This window comes from Lingula anatina, chromosome 3, assembly GCF_051362555.1.
Source record: "Lingula anatina isolate TDL-2025a chromosome 3, LinAna3.0, whole genome shotgun sequence".
Taxonomy (NCBI): Eukaryota; Metazoa; Brachiopoda; class Lingulata; order Lingulida; family Lingulidae; genus Lingula; species Lingula anatina.
The window spans coordinates 25,448,457-25,472,644 of NC_141769.1; the positions used below are offsets into that span (position 1 = coordinate 25,448,457).

At 38.3% G+C, this 24,188-nt stretch overlaps 2 protein-coding genes across 4 annotated transcripts in view; one reads left to right on the top strand and one right to left on the bottom strand.

Moving 5' to 3' along the window:
• The first annotated feature begins 4,462 nt into the window (after positions 1 to 4,462).
• Positions 4,463 to 10,585, top strand: LOC106150625 (uncharacterized). The gene is made up of 5 exons (XM_087009160.1): positions 4,463 to 4,766; positions 5,157 to 5,298; positions 5,908 to 6,063; positions 6,434 to 7,172; positions 7,577 to 10,585. The coding sequence occupies exons 3-5, from the start codon at positions 5,959 to 5,961 to the stop codon at positions 7,720 to 7,722; spliced, it is 990 nt and encodes a 329-aa protein (XP_086865286.1). The 5' UTR covers positions 4,463 to 4,766; positions 5,157 to 5,298; positions 5,908 to 5,958; the 3' UTR covers positions 7,723 to 10,585.
• An 8,133-nt stretch (positions 10,586 to 18,718) lies between these two features.
• Positions 18,719 to 24,188, bottom strand: part of LOC106154421 (phosphatidylinositol-3,5-bisphosphate 3-phosphatase MTMR6) — a 46,460-nt gene continuing 40,990 nt past the window's right edge. For all 3 annotated transcript variants that reach the window (XM_087009146.1, XM_087009145.1, XM_087009144.1), the window contains 5 exons: positions 23,210 to 23,463; positions 22,823 to 22,957; positions 22,318 to 22,444; positions 21,519 to 22,028; positions 18,719 to 20,980 (listed from right to left, as the gene is read on the bottom strand). In XM_087009146.1, the coding sequence (XP_086865272.1) occupies positions 20,786 to 20,980; positions 21,519 to 22,028; positions 22,318 to 22,444; positions 22,823 to 22,957; positions 23,210 to 23,463 (1,221 nt within the window). In that variant the 3' untranslated portion in view covers positions 18,719 to 20,785. The remainder of the gene's footprint in view (positions 20,981 to 21,518; positions 22,029 to 22,317; positions 22,445 to 22,822; positions 22,958 to 23,209; positions 23,464 to 24,188) is intronic.

Sequence of the window (24,188 nt, forward strand, 5' to 3'; positions counted from 1 at the left end):
ACAGAGTCGCTGGCACCAAGGATTGATCGAAGTTGCTGAAGCATAGATATGGCCCTCATCTCATTGCAGTTGTCAGTGGGAGCTCTATCGAGAATCGCCATAATGGAGTTCTGTTTAAAGGAAGAAAATCGGATTAACTTTTGATTTGATTTAATTTTTAATGTAACTGTCACATCCTTATTCTATCTAAAAATGTAAAGAATTTGTTAATAATAATGAGAATAATATTAAAATGCAATCCAGTCCAGTTCTATTAAAATTTGTATTCGGACCAGTGAATCCTGACTCAGACCAGTAGTTTTTAGGAAAGTTGAGGTATGAATGGCCAGCGAGGTGTTAAAGTTTATGGCAAAAACTGCAACTGAAACAACATTTTAGTCTATTTCTCTCCCCAATAACACGAGTTACCTTTGAGGGTTTTCCATCTCAGTGAAACATCATATGCCTTGGACGCTTCCCCAATGCAGCCACCTCGTAGACAGACCATGGCAGGACTCGCTGGACGCTTCCCCAATGCGGCCACCTCGTAGACAGACCATGGCAGAACTTGCTGGCACCAAGGATTGATCGAAGTAGCTGAATCATAGATGTGGCCCTCTTCTCCTTGCAGTTGTCAGTGGGAGCTCTATCGCCATAATCTAGTTCTGTTAAAAGAAAGAAATTTGGATTAATGACTTTTCCTACCTATGTGAGCGCTCTGCATTCAGGCTTACCTTGAGGGTTTTCCACTTAGTGAAACACCACGTGGCTTGGACGCTTCCCCAATGCAGTCACCTCGTAGCAGCCACCTCGTAGACAGACCATGGCAGGACTCGTTGGCACCAATGATTGATCGAAGTAGCTGAAGTGTAGATATGGCCCTCTTCTCCTTGCAGTTGTCAGTGGGAGCTCTATCGAGAATCGCCATCATCGAGTTCTGTTAAAAGAAAGAAATTCGGATTAATGACTTTTCCTACCTATGTGAGCACTCTGCATTCAGGCTTACCTTTAGGGTTTTCCATCTTAGTGAAACACTATATGGCTTGGACGCTTCCCCAGTGCAGCCAACTCTTAGACACACCATGGCAGGACTCGCTGGCACCAAGGGTTGATCGAAGTAGCTGAAGTGTAGATATGGCCCTCTTCTCCTTGCAGTTGTCAGTGTGAGCTCTATCGAGTTCTGTTAAAAGAAAGAAATTTGGATAAATGACTTTTCCTACCTATGTGAGCATTCTGCATTCAGGCTTACCTTTCAGGCTTACCTTTTTCCAACTTAGTGAAACACCACATAGCTTGGACGCTTACCCCAATGCAGCCAACTCGTAGACACACCATGACAGGACTCGCTGGCACCATAGAAGTAGAGAAAACTTCTATGCTGGCACCAAGGGTTGATCGAAGTAGCTGAAGTGTAGATATGGCCCTCCTCTCCTTGCAGTTGTCAGTGGGAGCTCTATCGCCATAATCGAGTTCTGTTAAAAGAAAGAAAAGCGGATTAATGACTTTTCCTACCTATGTATGTAATAGGAAGCCTGGAATGCATGCAAATATATGCAATGACACTACAACAACAGAAGTCCACAACAACAGAAAGTCGATGATGCATCCTGCGAAGATTCCTGAGCGACGATTCCTTGTGGAAAAAAGCGAAGGTTTTAGCCGGCCAGCTTAGAGAAACGTCGAATCCATCGTCCAGACGACTGCGTGTGCAAGAAACGACATGTCGATGAGCGATGCGTTGACTTGGGACGAAGAAAAGATTCGGTGAAATATGAGTCGACTCCGGTGTCCTTTTTTCTTGATACGGGGCGCAGTGCATGGCATCGATCCTTCTTGTTGCTCCAGATCTGTCTGCGTTGAATGAACGCAATTTCAAAAATTCGCGCTTTTATACCTTCAGTGATATAAAAAGTCACATGGTGGCGTTCTTGGTCAACTTGTTCATAGGGGTCGGCGTTTGATAGTGATGCCCATAATTGATTTTAATATCTTTTTAACATACACATTTTATTAACTATTTTTATTTTGATTATGCTGTTTATTATTTTATTTTATAATAAGAGTAATAAGCACTAAGCAGTGACTTCGAAATGTACAGTTAAATTTGATGACAATTTCTGAGCAATATACCTTCTCCCCAAAATTATGATAGGCCCGATGTCCGTTAAACTGGTACAGGTAGCCGCGAACTTCTCGCAGGCCACTATAGAACGTGTGTATTCGAACACTGATCCAAAATGCGGATAATGTAATAGGGCGTAGGGTGACTGCATTTTCGAGACAGCATGATTGTTTTGATTGTAGTGAATTGTAGTGAGTCAATTGAAACTACACTGGACTTAGCATATACAGCCACTCCAGTACTCTAAAACATATTTTGTAATCAATTGAGTTGTTATTCTTTAAAATGAAAAACAAGTTATTGTGATTTTACGAAACGAAAGAAAGCAGCAGTAGGTCACACGAAAAATCTTGATTAATTTATATCAGGCAGCAGAAACAATTAAATGAATTAACAACGGACGCCTCCATTCAAATGTGCCAGCAAAATAATTGTGCATCTCGTAACCCCTTAAGAGCAGTCTAATTTTTGTTAGTATGAATAACGCGCGAATATTAACCAAAATGGTTGTTTTTTAAACCTTCTTTACTGAATATGAAACTTTCCATACCAGCAAGGCATGAATCGGAAAATGTTTGCATTATTATGCAAAAAGCTAGTTTTAACACTTTCTGTCACAATAGGTTTAGAAACAGGAGAATACGCGACCCCATCCTTCCCGCTACTCGACACTCCAGATAGAAAAACGTTTCACACACACGCAAAAAAAAAAAAAAAAAAAAAAAAAAAAAAAAAAAAAAAAAAAAAAAAAAAACACTGCTATTTCCACCTTGGAATTAGAATTTATAGTCAAAACCTTTCCAAATGGCACTGTTTGACCTCCAAAACACTCCAAGAGGCCCGAGGGTCGGCTTGGCATCCGAGGGCTGTCTGAAAAGTTGGACCCCTCCCCCTTCAAATCCGCCCCTGAGAAAGGCACTATTTTACGTCAGGACCTCGTTTTACTAAAGAACAACTTTAACCTTCGGGTTGGAATTTAACTGAATGAACTCAATTATCCTTATAAAGAACTTTATAATATAAAACAACTTTAACCCCAATTTATCCTCGACTTTCATATCGAAATGAGTTCGATTTTAGAGTAAAATAAATCCATACTAGTTTGCTTCATTAAAGTAAGTAATGGTCTAAGGGTTGTTATTTCCAAATTATAAATTGCGTTATTCTTTTGTGAACAGATTTTTTTCAGTGATCTTGAAGTAATATTATTATTATTATTATCGTGGCATTTTCCATCATTCGGTTAGCAATATAACCGCCTTTTCTTGCGAATTTTAACAGGACTGGGATTAAAATTACTCTGAATTATTTTATTTTTTAATTCGAATTGTTAATTTCTAAATTCCCAGAAAAATGTTCTGTTTCTCTCCTGCAATTGGATTTTTTTCAACAAAATTAAATTCATTATTTATCAAAAGCCGGCTCTCAGTTTTACTATCTATTATACTAGAAACATATTGTGACGTCACAGTAATATCCAAGATATGACGTACCGTCCGGAAACGTAAACATTCAGTTGAGGACTGAGATCGACAACGTCAAGACGTGTATTTTCGTATCTCCTCAATATTTTTTAATCGGTCAAATTGTATTCAAATCTTCCAAATGCCCGTACTGTGTGAGCCTTTTAACACAGCTTGGAGAAGAACGCGCGAAAGATTCAGCCATGCAAGCCAATTTATTAGGCAGAGGCTAAGAAGAAGAAGAGTTAATCCAAACTCTCGAGCTCCCTCTCCTATGCCTGCTGCCCCACCTCCCAGCCCGACTCCAGCAGGGAAGGTAAAGAAGCCTGGGTTTTGTTTTCGTTACAATTTACGTGTATCTTTATGTTTTACCGTTTGAACCAAATTTTCGCAGCTCTTCATCCTTCATCCTCTTCATCCTCATCCCCCCCACCAATTATCTTGCAACTCTACTGTTCCGTACTATTTACTTGTTTCCATAACTAATTCGACATTGTTTTAGATTATCATATTTGTTCCAGTTTTGGATTTTTGTGAAGGTGATTCAACGTTTTTCCTTTGTTTTTTCATTTGTCGTTTTTAAAATAGGCCTATATGTATGTGCACATATAGGGATCCTGTAGGTGTAGGCGTATATATTAACTAGATATAAGTGCTAGTTTCTGTAGCTAGACAGCAAAACGATGGTTATTTTATATCCCAATGACCATTAAGAACCATTAAGTATTAAGTATTAAGAAACATTAAGTATTACCTCGCGTTCTTTATGTGAAAAAGTTTTGTAAAACAGTAGGGAAGGGGGGGGGGGGGGGGCTGGCTGGCACATCTCAACACAATCGATTGAATTCGAAACCATGGCTTAAAATGACAGCGAAGCAATGTTGATTAAAGATGGCGGCAGTGCCGAAGGTGGTTTGGTCACTCATACCACTTGCTGTTTTCCCGCATTTACTGTGTGGCAGAATAATGAGAGGGATGATATTACAAAATTTGTGATGATAGCATCAGAGTGAGCTCAAGATAATTACTCGATTTCGTATTCTGCAGCCAAAATGGAGCTGGCATTTACCTGGGGATTGGAATTCAAATCGGAAACTGAGGAAAGTTGATCTAGAAGCTACTGATAAACGAAAGCGTCCTGCTGGCCAAGCGTGGACCATTCAAAGCAAGGATGCCAGACCTGCCACCCCAGGCCCTAGGAGGTAAACAAAGATTTAAACACTTGATTGATTCATCATTTCTGAAACATAGTCAGTGTATTAGTGTCTGCTTACAGCATAAAATTGCCCCCCCCTCCATCCTTCTGTTGAAATGCTAGGTCTGCCCCAGTTTAACTCTATTATAATAAATATGTGGATATCCAGGGCGGATCCAGAGATATTTTCTGACAGTCTTCCAAATTAACTTTTTTTGATCCATCCTGCATTTTTGACCGTCTTCCAACAGAAAAATGAGATACCGGTTAATGCAAACTTGAAAATCTGACCGTCTTCCAGGAGACCAAGAAGACGGCCTAAACCCGCCCCTGATATCTCGGTGACAGATCAGTTGAATAGAAATATGTTCTCTCAAATTTATTTGAACATTTCTAGGCTGAGAAGGCCTGAGACTGCTGCTAGAAGACGAACCCAAGATGAGATTGAGAAAGAACATGAAGAAAGACTTAAGAAGAAACAAGAATCTTTGCACCAGATTGCTGAGGAAATTAGGGCAAAAAATAAGAAAGCATCTTTGGTATGTATTGCGTTTTTATTATTTCTTGACCTATCTTTGATGACCTACATAAATTCATGATTAACAAACTAGGAATTAAGTTTTGTAACTTTTAAGTAATTAAATTAATCAAAATTATCCAGTGTGGGTGGAGATATTTTATCTGCTATGGCGACCCTGAGAAGGGACAGGCTCAAAAGACAAAGAAGAAGAAAGATAATCCTGTTTTAATATGTTTCAAATGCCCAGTGGTTGAAAATTACATATATGTAGTACTGAACAACACATATTACCCAGGCCTTAGGGACCATTCCCAGACCGTATTGTACTAACTGTGGATCAGTCTATTTCAGAGGGGATTCTCGCTAAATTGCTATCAACTTAAGCAGCTTAAATGTTTTCCACGCCTATGGAAGCTGCTAGGGGGTATTTAAGTATCTTTTAGCAGGTTCAGTAGGCCTGCCAGACATCTAAGCACTTAAGCTGAAAGCAATTTAACGAGAAACCCCTTGGAGATGGATTGCTCCTGTTCGACTGATATAGGCATGGGAACCCAGTCTTAAATTCTGCAAGCATAGAGTATAAATTTCCAAATTCCAGACACAGCTGTCAAATTTGAATTACTTTCAGGCATTCAAGGACAAAGCTGCCCAGCAACAAACAGACAAAATCAAGAGTGCTATGGTCACTGTTAATCAAAAGCAAGTACGCTTTGAAGAGCGCCAGCGTCAGCTCCTGGATGAAAAACGTCGCAAGCGTGCTAAAGAAGAAGAGAAAAGACAAAAGGTAACATATATTTTTTATAATCATTTAAATAAAGCATGTGTGTCATGTATGCTTATTTTGCTTGTCCAGAACAGTTACTTTTTTTTCAGGCTTTAATCTGTAGTTAGTTTTGATGATCAAAGGCAGCCAATATTTGATGTGAACCAAAAGGGCATTTAAGGAGATGTAATGTTTTAAAATCATTCTGTATATAGTTTGTATGTTTGCATGTATGGTTGTGCTTGCTTCGTGTGTGTGTGTGTGTGTGTGTGTGTGTGTGTTGTTTGCTCGTGCATGACTGTGAATAAGAGTCTTGCCTTTTCGTTTTTTATCTGATGGCTCCTCTTGTTGTAAATGATGTGCTCTTTAAGTGTTTGCTAATATTTTGTAGGTCTTTGATAGAAAAGCAAAGCTGATTAGGCGGCCAGCTGAAGATGCAGCAAAAGTTGCTGAAAGCTCATCCGAGGAACTCCTCGGGGCTGTTGGAGGTCGCTCACCAACCCCACCCCCAACCCCCAGGAGGGTGCTGCCTGCCAGACTCCCCAAATTAGAGCACACTCCATTACTGCCTCTTAAGCATGTTGGCACCAGTGAAAATGGTGTCCTGGAGAATCCTTTGGGTTCTGCCTCCTTGCCCAACGAGGCTGCTACTGAGGATCATGGCATTCAGGAACAGCCAAGAGCTGCAGCTGGCAAAGCAGCAGCCAGCAAGAAGAACAAGCAAAGCAAGAGCAAGAAGGGTGAGAAAGCTTTGCCAAAGAAGAAGACCTGTAGCAACCTTGATTGCCCACACCACTATCCCCAGGTAAACACCACCAGTGTGACCAGTATGCCTGAAGTGGACACCACTGGCATCAGGCAGAGACCACCTGTCACAGTGACCAGTATGCCTGAAGTGGACACAACTGGCATCAGGCAGAGACCACCTGTCACTGTGGCCAGTATGCCTGAAGTGGACACCACTGGCATGAGCCAGAAACTGCCTGTCTCTGCTCAGACCAGCATTGAAATAGCCCCAGCTGTCAAAGCTTACTTGATCAAGGTGCGTGAGAGTGAGGTCTGTGTGGACAATGTTGGTCCAAAGATCATCCAAGTCCGGGAGAGCAAAGTGAAAGTGGATACAACCGTAGGTAAGAAAGTTGTTGTTTAGTGGATCCATTGTGTGTACGTCATGTTGCTATTGAAAAGAATCCTACACGGTTCATCATTCCATATGAGTGGAGTTTGCAACTCTGAATGGGTATTGAAATTTTTTGTGTCAGTTGGACAGTATCAGATTGTTTCCTTTATCTAAAATTTATTCTAATCCGGCATGTGCCATTATTTAATATATTTATTCAGTTGGATTTCTATATTTAGAAATGTTTTCATTAAGATAGTTTGATGAGATTCAAACCATTTCATTAGGATACAAATAGAGCTATACCTACAGTGTACCTGAACACAAATAGATTTTATTTGTGGTTTTGCCTTTTTTTTGATGTTTGAAGTAAAGGGACACCTTTGTATGTTTTTTTCACTTCTTTTACCCCAGATAAAGCTGAAGAGGAGTTTGATACTTATTCCATCTCTCGTGCCTCCACCACTGGGAGTACTGGCAGTGCTGTCTGGGACTGTGAGCCTCCTGAGAACCGCCGTGCTGAAAACATGACTCCAACAGAGGAAGAATTCTATGGATAAGAAAATATATAACATCAGTAGATATATGTGCAGACAAGTATAGTTTATGTTTGGATAGCCATTTAAAAATTTTTTATATTTCCTTGGTTTTAATTTTTTCTTGGCACTGGTCATTTCTCCAATTTTCAGTAGCGCACAAGGTTTTATAAAATTTCACCACAATTTAGGATCAGAAGCCATCAGTATTATTCAATAGTTTTTAATACTTTTCTTTTAGTTCATTAGGTAAATAGATACATAACAATAGGAGGTGTTTTTTTTTATCAAAATTCAGTTTAAACCTTTCATTTTTAAAAATTATCAATTAAGTAAGATTTCAAAAAAGGATGATTCATGTTAAATTGGTTTAAATAATTTTTTTTCAGCTTTTCTTTTTTGAAATTCTTATTTTAATTTTCGGCATTTGATATATGGAGATTTGCAATTTTTTGTCGATTACTCTAAAACATAGGTAAAGATAGGTTAGTTCAGTATTAGTTATATAAGATAAAAATGTGCTTTTTGTAGATAATTTAGCCATGTATAAATTAATTGCTTCCTTGTCCAACTTTTTATACTACTATCCCCACCCCCTCCTGTTCTCCCCTAATATACCAGCACTGGTTCAAATTGGCCCAACCACGTCATCTCTCCCCAATTTTTCTCCTTTCTTCCCTACCACACTACTTCTCCCTCAATTTCCCCGATAACTAAACCTTTCTATAACTTTTCCATTTTCTCCCCTGCCACGCCTCACCCCATTGATTTCTCCTACAACTCCAACTCTCCCTAACTTTTCCCCCTTCTCCCCTAACACACTACTATTCCCCCAATTTCCCCTACAAAACCATCCCAACCCCACTCCTTCCTTTGCTCCCCAACCACACCACCCTTCTCTCAATTTTCCCTACAACACCACCCCTCCCCAAAATGTACCCTTTCTAGTGTTCCTGAAAAACCGTCGGACAGACATGTCAGTCACAATGTCCGTACTATCAAATAGCAGAGCATTTGAAATACTAAGTCCTGGCCCACTTGTCAGTGCTTTTAGCCACTGTATGACAAGTGCCAGTGTGAAAAAGTAGGTCATGAATTGATACTTTTAAAATAACTTTTCCCCTAATGAGCATTTTTTAGCGTACTTGCGAAATTCTGATGTTTCATGGGTTTTCATGCATGTGCCATTATTCTACCAAAACATTATTATGAAACTGAGTTTTCAGAAGATATTTTCAATTTGACTGATATTTTTCTGAATTCCAAAACTCTTACAGTACATTAAGGTCTTGTCATAACTGGTATTGATATGAGGTCAGTTTATTTATTTTTTTGACCAGTGAATTTTAAGTCAGACCAGTAGATTTTAAGAAATTGGAGATTCAAATGGCCAGAAAGCTGAAAAGTTTATGTCACAGACTGTGACGTGCTGAAAAATAAGGCCACTATTTCACAGTGTACCTGATGTAGGCACTCTTTTGTGCTGCTGTTGTTATTGGACTTGTCTTTATAATTAAAACATGAAAAATGATATGCTTTTCAAATGTCGGACATGATCAGAAAATGTCTGACATTGAGATATGTTATGTCAGATATAGTGTCAAACTGGTGTCCAAAGTTTTTCGGGAACACTGCCTTTCCCCCCACTGCTCCACTTCTCCCCCAATGCCCCCTACAACTCCACCTCTCCCCAGCTTTTCCCCCTTCTCCCCTACCACACCACTACTCCCTCAGTTTCCCCTTTCACACTACCTCCACCCCACCACTCCCTTTTCTGCACTACTCTCCACATTACCCCCTTTTCACCCCTACCTCACCACCACTCCCCCAGTCTCCCCTACCACACCACCCCTCCCCAACTCTTCCCTTTCTTCATCCACCCCCTTAACTTCCCCTACAATACCACCTTTCCCTTGATTTCCCCCATCAACTCCACTTTCCCCCACTCTCCCCTTTCCCCAATTCCCCCTCTCTCCCCACTACACCATCTCTCCCCAACTCCCCCTTTATTTGCACCTCTACCATACCACTTCTCTTCACCTTTTCCCATGTCTCCCCTCTTTCACTCACTGTATCACTTATCCCTCACTTCCCCCCTTTTCCTCTCCTCTCCCAACTTCCACTTCTAACCCCTACCAGATCACCTTCCCACCATCTTCCCCACACACCACCACTTTCCTACTTCCCCTCATTCTTCCCAAACATCCCACCTCTTCCGTACTCTTCTTCTTCTCCACCGTATACCCAAAATCTCCCCTTCAAAGCCATTGCTCTCCCACTTCCCACATTCATTTTTCTCTCCCACATCAACACCAACACACCCTTAAACTCCTTTACCACACCCCTCCCCCACACTTCCCAAATTTCCCCTTCCCTAACCACACTACCCCTACCATACCACCTTCCCTTCATCCTCCCTCCATCACCACCACATCCTACTTCTCCCTTTTTCTTCCCAAGTATACCAGTAAATCTTCTCTTCTTCTCCACCATGCCCCCTCAGTCTCCCCAACAAAACCATCTCTCTCCCACTTCCCACGTTCCTCTTTTCATCCACAACACCACCTCTCCCCCACACTTCTCACATTTTCCCTTTTCACCACCACATTTCCCCAACTTTCTTTTTTTCTCCTCTACCATACCACTTTTCCCTCATTTCCCCCTACAACTCCACCTATCTCCAACTTTTCTTGTTCTCTCCTTCCACACCACCATTCTCCCAAACTCCCCTACCATGCCACCTTTCCCCACCCTTCCCTTTCTTCATCTACCTCCCTTTAACTTTCCCTACAACACCACCTTTCCCTTTATTCCCCCATTAACTCCACATTCCCCCACTCCCCTTTTCCCTAGTTCCCCTCTTTCCCAACTACATCATTCCTCCCCAACTCTCTCGGGTTGTTTTCTCCCTCCTCCCGCCTGCCGATATTGTTTATGTCTCAGTTCTACGTCCAGGGTTCCTTCCATTTGTTTAACATAGATTTCCAGGCATCTTGATATGAGTGACTTGGCCTTTCGAAATTCGGCATGCCCGTTGGGTAGAGAAGCCACGTGAGGAAAGAGCTCCCTTGCCGTCTTGGCAAGATACCCTTCTTTCAGTTTTTGATGACTAAATTTTCTTCGTTTAGCATCCCATTGAGATCCCAAAAGTTTTGCCTCTTCTTCATACTTTAATTTGTTTGTGTAACACAATTTAACCACACCAGTCTATATCTGTCTTCCTTTTAAATTACCACACCACCACTTCACTACTCCTTCCCAAATTCCCCCTTTCTTCCCCACCATATCACCTTAGTCTCTCTATGAAATCACGTCCCTTTTCTCTCTCACCCACCATCTTTTATTTAAATCTCTGACCACAATACCCTCTCCCACTTCTGTTCTATACATCTCTCTCAATTTCCCCTAACACATACCTCTGAGGTGATCCTGGTGCTTCTTCCATATACATCCTGCAAGTGCACAGTAAATATCAAAGGTCCTAAACGTTTCTGTAAAACTCCTGGCAACCACTTGCATTCACAACAGATGATCCACGGACTTACTAGTCTGTGGATCAAATATGGCCAACCCCACTTGAAAGCAATGTCGCATAATCCCTTTATGGTCTCCTTGCCTACCACACGCGCCATCCCTGCAGGGGCCTAGCAATTAAAGCTAAATTAAAACACCTACTCTGTGTTAGGAATGGGGTAGTAGTCCACTTTAGATGTGGTGGTCACATTCCTCCTGGATAAGAAATAATCAGTGAGTTTTAGTTTTGTTGACGTGTATAATCATCAGTTTCCTTAACATATAGGGAAATACTCTGGTCAAATACACATTGCCTTGCCTGCAAGTTGTAATAATAATGCCTTCTGATTATCTAGTCTCACATTTTCTGCCACAATGTAATAATCAGAATGTCGAATCCATTTTTCCGTGTGAGACCCACATTTTCCATAGGAGTAATCACAAAATTTGGAAGCGTAGTTTGCAAAGGTACCAAGATCACCATATTTTTCATTAAAATGTTCACTATGACTGCTTGACATGTAAAGTTCCTTCGTTGCCAAATTATGTTGTGTATGACCAATATTTAGGCATAAACTATAACTAGCACCACTCAGCCTCAAATATGTATAATGAAATTTAGGACATGAGCAGACAATCTGGCATACTTTATTCGAGAGCACATGAAACAAGGAATTCAAAATCACAAATAGATATTTTTTAAAAATTTTTTTTGTAGAAAAGCGTCCCAAACCCACATCCAGGGGGTGGTAGTACCTACCTTCCCAGCCCTCCCCCCCCCTCCCCCTCCATCAAAAAGGACCTTATCACCTTGCAGTCTTAAATTTTCAGAGAAAAAGCTACATGTATATAGGCAAAATTTTCATCAAAATTAGGGTTGGACCAATAGATATTTTGTCTTTTATATTTTGTCTAGCTGGTCCTTTGGACCAGCAAAGCTCCAGAGTTTTTATCATATGACTGTCCATTACCAAACCACTTAAAAGCATGTCACCTAATCCCCTGATGGTCTCCCAGTCTCCATTTGCGCTGATTTAATCTCGTCTCCCAGGTTTAATTGCTAGACCCCTGCATGGACGGCCATATTTAGTTCACAGATCTGTAATTCTGACTGTTCTGAAAGCACCCCAACTCTCCCCCACTTGATTTTCCCCTACTTGATTTCCTCTCTACATTTTTTGTAAATCTGCTTTTTATTTATGATAATTAGTACCATCAGCGTGACCCCTGGTGGTGCTCATGGTTTAAGTCTGGACGCGTTTCGTCAAGCTGCACGGTCTCATCTTCATGTTGGTGGATGCAAGTCACCTATATCACTTCTCATAGACTACAAGGACCTGTGTCCTAATGCACCTCTTGGAATTAGGTCATATATTAATCTTAATTTAAAACCCCTCGATTTTGGGTCTCTGTCAATGCTTGTTGCACTGAAGCCTTGTCAAAAATTTTGAAAATTGATTGCTAAAAATCTCTCAAACTGAAAGAAAAATTACTATAGAAGTCTGACCAAAAGTCATCAGTGGAGATTTCAAATAAGACCTGTGATTTGATGCATGTTTTAAAGTAGAATGGGCCTAAATTTGTAAAAAAAAATAATTTCTGTGAAATTGCATAGATCCAGCAAATACAAAAATGTTTTTAAAACTATTTTAATGAATGTTTGAATAATGTTATGGAAAAATGTTTTGGCAACAGTGTTTTGAAAATGTTCTCCAAACATTTTTAACACAACAAATTAAAAATGTGTTAAAATGTTAAATAAAGTTATAAAAATGTTGGGCAAAAACATGGTGGTAACAATGTTTTGAAAATGTTTTCCAAATGTAATGTATAAAGTTTAGAATATAATGTTTTAAAAGACAAAAACATTCTTATATTGTTACTAAAATTTTATGTAAAAACATTCTGGCAACAATTTTTTAAAAATGCTTTCTAAAGGTTATACATAACATTTCACCAATATTTATTGGCTAGTGTGCAACAAGTAGACATAGGCTCTGTTCTCACAACTTTTAGATCGATCTATCACCGCGGGGAGTCTCACTAGATTACTGTCAGATAATCCCCCTTAAGTGTCCGTCCCCGCCTACTACAAGCTTTAAGGGGTAATTAACTTTCGTGTCCGCCCGGCTGACAGCTATTTAGCGTGAACCCCCAGGGAGTTAGGTCGATCCAATGTAGGTCGATCTAATCTATGAGAATGGGGTGTTAGTATACATCAAGAACACTCTTGTATACATGTATAAACAGACAATCTATTTATGCATATGTTCTAGACACTATATAGAAGGAAAATAACCCAACAAAATATTAAGTTTTCTTTACCGAATAAATACAGATTGCTCATTCATATATTCCAGGAATAACACACGTACAAAAGAATGATATCATTAGTATAGGGCCCACACTAAATATTACTGTATTTTCTAATAATGATGATAATAAACTGAGAGGAATTTTATCATCAGAAATAGGAGAGGGGAGGGGGGGGGGTGCAAATGTTTGAAGTAAGCAACTTTCACATATTCAAATAAAAGATATTTAGTCTAAAAAAAAAATTCACCAAAATGCTTGTAAAAAGATATACAAAAACATTAGGATGATGTATCGAAAATGAATGAATGTTATGTATAACATTTTTAACATGAAGTTTTAAAAACATTATAAAAATGTTGTAATAATGTTCTTAATATGTTATGCAGCCATTTTGAAATGTTTTTAAATGTTTGCTTAGGACCTATGCTTTTATATTATGGTGAAAAGTAGCTCGTGGGGTCTACTTTCATCTTCATAAGGTAAGGGTCAGTCAGGGCAATTTCACCGAAGTAGCAGCCATAAGATGCCTCAACTGAAAACTCGCTCTAATTCTGAACCATAACAGCTAGAGACATCTTGTTTGTTGCATTTTGTAAAGCTTGTTGAGCAAAACACTAAGGTGGCATATTTTTCCTGTTTACCATTAAGTAGTAAGGAGTTGTGCTATTTCAAAAAGTACAGTGTTGCAATACTCAATGTTAAATTTTTTTTCCAAATAAAATGTGAAATACTCCAAAACTGGCAGAGACACACCCATATTTACCACTGAACTTGAATAGGAAATAATAAATTTGGCATATTAATGTGACTTTGAAATTGGCCTTTGATCTACTGTGCAGCATGGAATGCACTTTGCAATTTTTTATATACAGACACTGTAAGTGTCTGTATATATTCTGGTGAGTCTGTCTGCTGGAGTTGGTGCTGTTGCCGTTGCTGTTGCTGACCGACACATAACTGCCAAACCATATTTTTTAACTTAAAATTTACTGAGTGGCTTTGTTTGGTTAAAAGGCAGGTTGCTTTAGAAAATCGGCATGATCAATTAACATTTATAATAATAATAATTATTATTTTTTTGCACATTTTTGGTGATGTTCGTCCCATATCTTCCAAACCGTTTTTTTGTGTTGCTTTAAATTTACTGAGTGGCTTTGTTTGATAAAGATGCAGGTTGCTTTTGGAAATTGGCATGATTGATTTACATGAATGGTAATTATTATTATTATTATTATTTTTTTTAATTTTCATTTTTTACACAGCATTTTCAGTGGCTTTTATGTCTCATGGAACAGGGGCCGGTTTCACAAAGCAGTAGTTAGTTAGCGATCGGTAGTTAGCCTCTCGCTAGTTATAGTGCCGTTTCACGAAGCAGTCGCTAGTTCTCTCGCTCGTTATTGTCTCGTTGTTGCCTTGGATATTTAACGACTGGTCAGACCAGTCGCTAACTCTAGAGTTTCATCGTACGCATGCGTAATGAGTGAAATAAAAAGGTTGCTTAGTTACCGTTGTCTGTCGTTTGTCTTTGTATCCAATATGGCGGCTACTTTTCTTGCTATCCGTACCGCCAGACGGCAACGTAGACTACGACGTTTTCATGAAAGGCAGAATCTATTAGAATATACACACGATGATGCAATTTACGAGAGGTTGCGCCTAGCTGTGACAAAAAGAGCGGCAAAAAGGTGGTGGAGATTCTTTACGACGACCTCAAAGCAGACATTCTTATGCATTTCCAGCCACCAAAAATTGGAGAGTTAGTGCTTTCGTGACACTTTTACGCAAGAGTTCCACTTCCGGCAGACGGTTTCGAGACTACGGTGAGTAACGAGAGAACTAGCGACCGAACTTTACGACTGAACTTAGCGATAAGTTAACTACTGCTTCGTGAAACACCCCTCGAAAATCGTTAAGTTTGCTCGTTAGCGAGGTAGTTCAGTAGTTAGTTGTTCTAACTAACTACTGCTTTGTGAAACCGGCCCCAGAATCACTTGCTAGATTTTTAATGTCCATGTATATAATGATGTAAGAGGGTAAGAATGTTTTAAAGCATTATGTAACAGGGCATCAAAATTGGCCAAAACATTTTTGTGCACTTTTTTTGCATAATGAATGTACATTTGACTGCTTTGCTTCCTGTATGGTGTCTGTATATTTGCCAGCTTTGCTGTCTAGATTTATTATTTTTTTTTTTACTTTAAATAATAATGAAAAATCTTGAAAATCTTGAACAACAAAAACAACAAAATGCATTTCGAAAATTGAAATCGGTATTAAAATAGAAGAGAAATGATCAAAATTAGAATCAAAAATATTGTAAAAGTGGAGAGGAGATCTAATAGGAGAAAACAAATGGAGGATATGTGGTGTGGTAAGGAAAAAGTGGTGTTGTGGGGAAAAAAAGGAATAGGGGAGGGTAGTGTGGTTAGGGAAGGGGAAATTTGGGGAGTGTGGGGGAGGGGTGTGGTAAAGGAGTTTAAGGGTGTGTTGGTGTTGATGTGGGAGAGAAAGATGAATGTGGAAAGTGGGAGAGCAATGGCTTTGAAGGGGAGATTGAGGGTATATGGTGGAGAAGAAGAAAAGGTTTGGGAAGAGTAGGGAAGAGGTGGGATGTTTGGGAAGAAAGAGGAGAAGTAGGAAAGTGGTGGTGTGTGGGGAAGATGGAGGGAGGGTGATCTGGTAGGGGTAAGAAGTGGAGGTTGGGAAAGGAGAGGAAAAAGGGGAAAGTGAGGGATAGGTGGTATGGTGGGAGAAAGAGGGGAGATGTGGGAAAGGTGAAGAGAAGTGGTGTGGTAGAGGTGAAAAGGGGGTGTTGGGGAGAGGTGGTGTAGTGGGGAGAAAGGGGGAGTTGGGGAAAGGGGAGAGTGGGGGAAAGTGGAGTTGATGGGGGAAATCAAGGGAAAGGTGGTGTTGTAGGGGACGTTGGGGGAAAGGTGGATGAAGAAAGGGAAGAGTTGGGGAAAGGCGGTGTGGTAGGGGAAACCGGGGGAGTGGCTGTGTGGCAGGGGTGAAAAGGGGGTAATGTGGAGAGGAGTGCAGAAAGGGGAATGGTGGGGTAGAGGTAGTGTGAAAGGGGAAACTGAGGGAGAAGTGGTGTGGTAGGGGAGAAGAGGGAAAAGCTGGGGAGAGGTGGAGTTGTTGGGGGCATTGGGGGAGATGTGGAGCAGTGGGGGGAGGGGTGGTGTTGTAGGGAAAAATTGAGAGAAGAGGAGCGTGGTTGGGGAGCAAAGGAAAGAGTGGGGCTGGGGTGGTTTTGTGGGGGAAATTGGGGGAATAGTGGTGTGAAAGGGGAGAAAGGGGAAAAGTTAGGGGGAGTTGGAGTTGTAGGGGGAATTGAAGGAGTGGTGGTGTGGTAGGGAAGAAAATGGAAAAGTTTGGGAGATGTGGAGTTGTTGGGGAAATTATAGAAGAGGTGTAGTAGAGTAGGAAAAGGAAATTTTGGGGAGATTTGATGTGGCTGGGGCAAATGAAGAGGTGGTAGGTTGTTAGGGAAGAAAATGAAATGGTGGAGAGAGTAGCTTAAAAAGTTCAATGAGGAAGCAATAATTATGCAAATGGCAACACCTGGAACATTTTTTTTTTTTTTTTGTAATACAACTGTCAATGAACTCCCGTTCATATGCATACCTATTATAAGTTATTGTGATCTGATTATGGGTTATCCTTTATTTCTGCTTAATTTTAATTGGAATTATTTAAAGTTATTATATAGTTATGTATTATTTTAATCCCCACCCACTAGATAGCCATGTTTTATGACAACATTCATATTATTTCTAATTTTAGCTGTATTTTTAAAATGAATTTTACTCTTTAAAAAACCATGTACCTATTGTTTCTTTACTAGATGTCTGTTAATTTGTAGGTATTACATTGTTACATCCTTCAGTAAAAAAATATACTGCCAGTGCCATTTTCTTTATTTAAATTTTTAAATTTTATCCATCTATGTTATTTGTCATATACAACTGGAGATGTGTCTGCACATTTTACATATTTTCTGTCTAATATCATCAGTCTCCACCCCAAAAGCTGTGATGACAAGTTTGATAACTTTGATGGTCAGCTGCGGGGGAGTGACTAATAGAATTCAGAGTCTGGTTTTGTGATTAGGCACGATGCTGTACTGGGAATAGTGTATACTGTGTATACAATATATATGTATAGCAATTCATTTTTGTCTGAAATGTTAAGTGTATACTATGTATACAATATATATGTATAGCAATTCATTTTTGTCTGAAATGTTGAGTGTATACTATGTATACAATATATATATGTATAACAATTCACTTTTGTCTGAAATGTTTAATGTATACTATGTATGCATGGTATTATATTTATAGCATTTTTTATTTACCTTTAACTTATAACTCTTGCAGTCAATATCAAAGAAACTAGTTATTTTTTATCCTTATTTTGGTTGTGTAATAGTGTGAATGATTCTTAAAAATAACCATATGAAACACCTATGAACACTGGTCATTTTTCACTTCCCATATTATAAAATTTTTCAGTTTTTCAATAAAATAATCACTAGGAATGGAACTTTATACAAAGCAAGTACTTTTACATGCCTGATAATGTACCAAATATTATTTTATGCCTTTTGCTTATAAGAAATTGTCTGTTTTGACAAAAAATCTTTGTTGTTTGTAAATTGTACATCCATCAAGTTATACTTTTAATTAGATATGTTTGAAAGGATAGTGATCTTTATTAAGAAGTTGCAAAAAGGTTTAGAATTAGCAATGTAAATTTTTTATTTAGAGTTGTAAGGTTTTAGAATTCATTATCAGGCTGGCTACACTTTATTCCGATCATAAAGTAATAATTGAAAGAAATAATACCAGTTTTAGTTAAGTTTGTTTTTCAGTTTTTAGATACCTCAAAATTGAACTCCTTTCACCTTGTTAGAACCGCATGCAGCATCCATTTATTAGCTTGTTTCATTTTTAATATTAAAATATAAGAGTTCATCAGTTTTTTTTACTGCAATCTGTTGAGCCCCTTCCGATATTTATTTGTTGGTAACCATTCTGCCAGCTTTGTTTGTATGAAAAAGAGGTGCCTTGGTAGTTTCTTGCTTCACGAATATGTAAGAGCAGTTTTTACTGGAACCCTCACACCTCTCCAACCTTTCTGCTGGGTTTGAAGTGACAATAAGGATGAGAACATAAAAAGACTCCAGTTTAGCTGAACAATTTATTATCTACTCCTGATTCCATCTATACAAATTATTTTAATGTCACATTTTCTATTCATTTCATATCCCATCTTTAATATTAAGAATTAAACATAAGCACCTTTAAGTTTTGATCAAATGTTACGTTGCTGCCCTTTGAAAGGCAGGTTTCTTCTATTTCACACAATTTTCAACAATAACTTTTGTTGCCATTTGCTTACAGTAATAAAACTATCAGCCCTTTTTTGATATTCTGATAATTTTACCAATAAATGTGTGAAAACTGAACAGCCATAAAAAAATTGTCAAAAATGGTTGGAGAACCATATCAACATAGAGATGAATTTTCACAGAAATACCCCAAGAGACTTTTTCAGTTCTCAATCAAGAGACGAAAGCACTGTCCTGACCACTGAAAAATTAAAATAAATGTACTGGTCAACACATGATGAAACTGCCCAGCTACAGTCTTTGCCTGCCAGCTTCAACAGTTTTTTACCAGTCCAAAATTACCCAATTTCTATTCTACGTTTCTCTCCACCTACAATATTATTTCTGTCCATCATATTGCACTTGACATACACTGAGCCAAACATGATATATATGGCACTGATTGTGACATTGTAAGCCAATACTACAACACACATTTCTGACCAGTCAGTTATGTATGTGAAAACTAAAACATTAATATTAAATTTTAACTGATTAGATGAAAGCTGATCACAAATTATCTCAACTGATAAATAACAACCCAGTTGTCATTTCAGTGCCACAATCAGTTTTATACTACCATATAAAATACATTGGTGAAGATTATGCTGATAAATTAACTACTCTAATACGTCTATTAAACACACCAGACAAAAGCTAATGGGCATCAAAATACCAATTCTGTCTGTATGCAGTGCTGATACATGCATGTATATGTTCTTTTCCACGTATGACAATTTTTCGGTTTTGGAACTGGCAAACTAACATGAACTTGAAGCAGGTGTACAGAAATGACCTGGTTGAACTTCACTGTTCTGCTTGCCTGCATTTCAAATCCAATGCAGGTGGTTTTATGTATTTTGAAATTTAAATATATGCCTGCTATTTTACTAAGTACATACGGAACTTTCGAGATGAAGAAGCTGGTACTCACTGAATAAGAAGTTCGGGATTATACCATACATGCACTAGCTGGCCATATGCAAAAAATAATGGAGTTGAAATTCAAACCATTATTGCCCCATCTTTCATTCACAAATGATCTATTAAGAAATTGCTTTATCACTGTTCCAGCATTCAGTTGGTCCAACAATAATAGACAATACAATTCATAAAATTTGCTAATTTGCCAACACTTTGAATATGATAATATACCAAATAAGATCAGGACACTCACATCCATGAACTATACACTACTTTGCCCATTTTTGCACCACATAATATTATGTACATGTCTGGACATATGATACTAACCATAAAAAGATCATGTGCATATATTTCCTTGGATGTAACAACAGACAGTTCAAATCTAGACACTGATCAAATCTACATGCAGCACAGTGGAAATGTATCTTTATAATTTCAATAATAAACGTAACGTGTACCTTTAATCATAATCAAATCACAGTAATTCTATCTGACATAGTCTCAGAGATCAACCAATAACTTCAAAACAACATAACCTTTTTTTTCATCATATTTGCTGGTTCTTTGGTTAAGGAATCATTTAATTGTACCAACATTGAGTGGATTATATACATCATGTAAGTGCCTGTCTCCTACACAATATGCATAAATTTCTGTCTACCATTTGGATGTGTATGTTATATAATCTAAATGCTGTACAGGATTCAAACCCCCCCCAAATATCTCTGTTTTCTAATCATAGACCCCATCTCCTTTTGTGTCCAAAGCATGAAAAATCGTCAGATTAATGCTGATTTGTTACCAATATCATCATCTTCCTGACATTTTGTCAGCTGCTTTGTGATTGGTCATGTCATGATCAGGTGATTAGAGATCTATCCTTTTTTATTTTTAACACACATTTCTACTGGTGTTTTCTGCATCCCAGTGGTTAGACTAGACAGGAGCAGTTGGCGTACTGGGGCTAAGCGTCTGTATGCTTTGGAAACTGTTGACAGAGGGCGAGTGCTTCACCTCTTTGTAGCAGCTCTTGCAAACCGGCACTGGGCGCTGTGCGTAGTGACCTGGGAGAGGAATATGGCGGCCAATGCACCTCTGACAAAACACGTTGCCACACTTCCAACAGTGGTGCTGTAAAAAAGAAAGGATTTATTACAATTGTGATGACAGAAAGTATATCACTTGTGCATGTGGATCCATGATTTTACCCAAGGTATGATGGAAAAACTCTTAATTTGTTTTGTTCAGCATATCTGCATGTAAAAAAAAAAAAAAAAAAAAAAAAAAAAAAAAAAAAAAAAAAAAAAAAATCAGTACAATGTGGAGTGATTACTGTAATTTTTCAAACCCCTCACTTTTTCTAAATTTCTTTTTTTTTTCAATATTTATCATTTTTATTTTATCACTTTCAATAATGAACTTTTAAAAACATTGAAAATGGCATTTTACAGCACGACTTACAATATATATATATATAATGATATATACATTGGAAATCATTAATTTATTTGTTCAATTTCATTATTTTATTAACACACCTAAATTACTGAACTAATTGTACGACATAATAAAAATCAGAAGATCTCTTAATTCAAACGATGGACAAAAACAGCAATGTATATCTGGATAACAAATATTATTGCAATTACTTGAACACTATCACATTTACCTTCTTTGTATAGTGTTCAAAAGGTGCCGCGCAACTGCACTGCTTGATATTCCTCAGTGTTTTCCAGTCCACAGCCACAGATTCCATCTCTAGCTCCAGTTGCTCCAGCATCAAATTATCAAAACTATTGGATTGAGAAATAACAGGGGAATCTTGAAGTGAGTCCACTTCTTCGATACCTTCAAGTTCCATCCCAGATTTCGACATTTGTGACCCACCATCTTCGAATCCAGATTCAGAGTCACTCCTTCGAACTTCATTGTCCCTAACAGAATTGTCTCCGCCTACAGCACTGCCATCTATACTTGTGTTATTCACAGTTTTTGAATTCTGTGGAGAAGCACTCTGTGCACTGTTTGCCGCAGCATGTCCTCCGTCACCACTCAGTGGACTGAGTCCTTTTGTTAACTCACATAGCATGTATAGGGATTCTGAAGACACCAGACCCTGCAGTTTTGACTTGAGGGTGTCCTCTGACTTACCTAGCAGCTTTAGCAATGACTTGACTCTCTGTAATATTGTAAATAATTTATAACTGATCTATCATGTGATCTATTAAGCTATTGGCAATTCAACATTCAACCCCCCCCCCAAAAAAAAAAAAAAAAAAAAAAAAAAATCACATGTAGGGTTTTCATGTTTGGTAACTAAGAAACAAAATAATTAAGTGACTTTAATTCTGCATACATATATTCTACTCTCAAATTTATCTGTGTAGAAAATCGTGTTTGTTATTGCCAGCAAGTTAAATCCCCATACTCCTTTTCACAAATGTACCACTCGGAAACCTATGCCCTACCTTCTCCAGTAGTATAACATGGTCTTCCAGAGAAGTACTGTGGTCTGTCATAGCACTGAGGATGTCTCCTATATTCTCCCGAGGGTGTACACCATTGTCAAAGCGATTGTACATGCTCTTCCAGAACCTTAATAGAAAATTATATGAATGTAACAGCTAATAGCTATGGATGTGTATTAAATCTTAAAAGTTTGTGTAGCCTCACCCTCTGAAGAAAGTGACTGCATGGACAGACACCCAATTATTGGAGAACATGAACTAGCAAATCTGTCAGTTGATGAAAGAAACTATTAAGATAATATCTGAGGAATAATTTTTATAATGTTTCATGTTACATTTTTTTCTATAAAATCTTAAAGATCCTTCAAATATTTGTCTCATATGACAGAACTAAAACATGTGGAATGTGAACCGAAAGCTATTCACATCACAGAGATTCTAAAACAATTCAGAACTTTCGGATTATGCCTGGTGCAATAAAGTATCACTTTCATTACATTATTACCTGAAGACCTGTGGATTGCAATTAGGTCTTAGTACAGGATTCGTCAGTTCATAATCCTTCTTGAACATGGGGTTGATATATTCACTAGTATGGTTAAGCATATGTCCCCAAAGGGAGTAAGTCCTCTCCGACAGTCTGAAAAACACATTTAACAAATCATGCTATAAGTTCATCAAGGTTTATCCAGAAATCCAGTTAAGAAAATATATACATGCTTTTGAATCACTGCTCAGGTGAATCATCAGTGACCAGTGGTGTAGTCTTCCTAATAAAGTAGGTTGCAACATCACCATATGGTTACAAAAATTATAAACTGAAGACATTGTGTGACCAGAAATTTGTTAATACATGATACAAAACATTACCATGATATTCAATATGCCTTACCTGAGATCAAGTCTATCCTTCTCACAGTTTCCAATGAAAGTGCCAAACTGGCATGAATACACGTGATCATGTATCGTGAGAAGGAATCGTTCGTTGAATTGGAAAGCACACGGGAACTGTTGCATGAGCTGCCACACGCACTCTATGAACTGGGTGAACACGGGAGACTCTTCTTTGGCCTCGATGGATTCCAGAAACCTGCACCGGTCTGTGAATTTGTGGCCGAATGATAGCCATTCTTTCTCTATGAGAGCCTGGAAAAGGAAAAAAATAAATTTTTTATTGAAACTTAAAATTTAAGAAGTTTGGCATAAACATTGTTTTACAGAACAAAGAACCATGATAACATAATTATGTTTTTAAACCTAAGGAAGAAAACATACTTCAGCTTAAAACATTATGGACAAATTTTACAGAAATCAGTGAATTCCCCCCCCCCCTCCTCCAAATCAGACAGGTGGTATTGTAACATACAATAAACTGTTCACTTAACCTTACTTTGCCTCAGTTAATTTTCACCTGTTCACATTATAAAGTTAGAGTAAACAGACCACCCACTTGCAACTGAGCTAAATATCAGACAGTCTGTTTCAATCAAGTGTTTTAATTACTGTGAACAGGTGCCCTTATCTTAGCTTGATATTACTGAGAAAAAAATCAATGGAGAAAAGAATATGGAAAACTACCTTTTCTGTTGAACACATGTATCACACTTCCATTAGTTCATGTAAAACTTGTTACACAATACATAACGAAAAATTTGTACTAGATGCTGTATAAGTAGAATATAATATGCTATCCAGTGCTTTGTATACTTTGTAATCAGGGATAAGACTGGCATTTAGTGAAAAAGTCAGAAATATGGTGTGGGGCTGCCTAGGTCAACAACATTTTTGACTACAAAATAGTTAGAAATCTGCCAACAGTCAGAAAAATCTCATTCCTGTATAATTCATTAAAATTTATATCAGGATAAAGT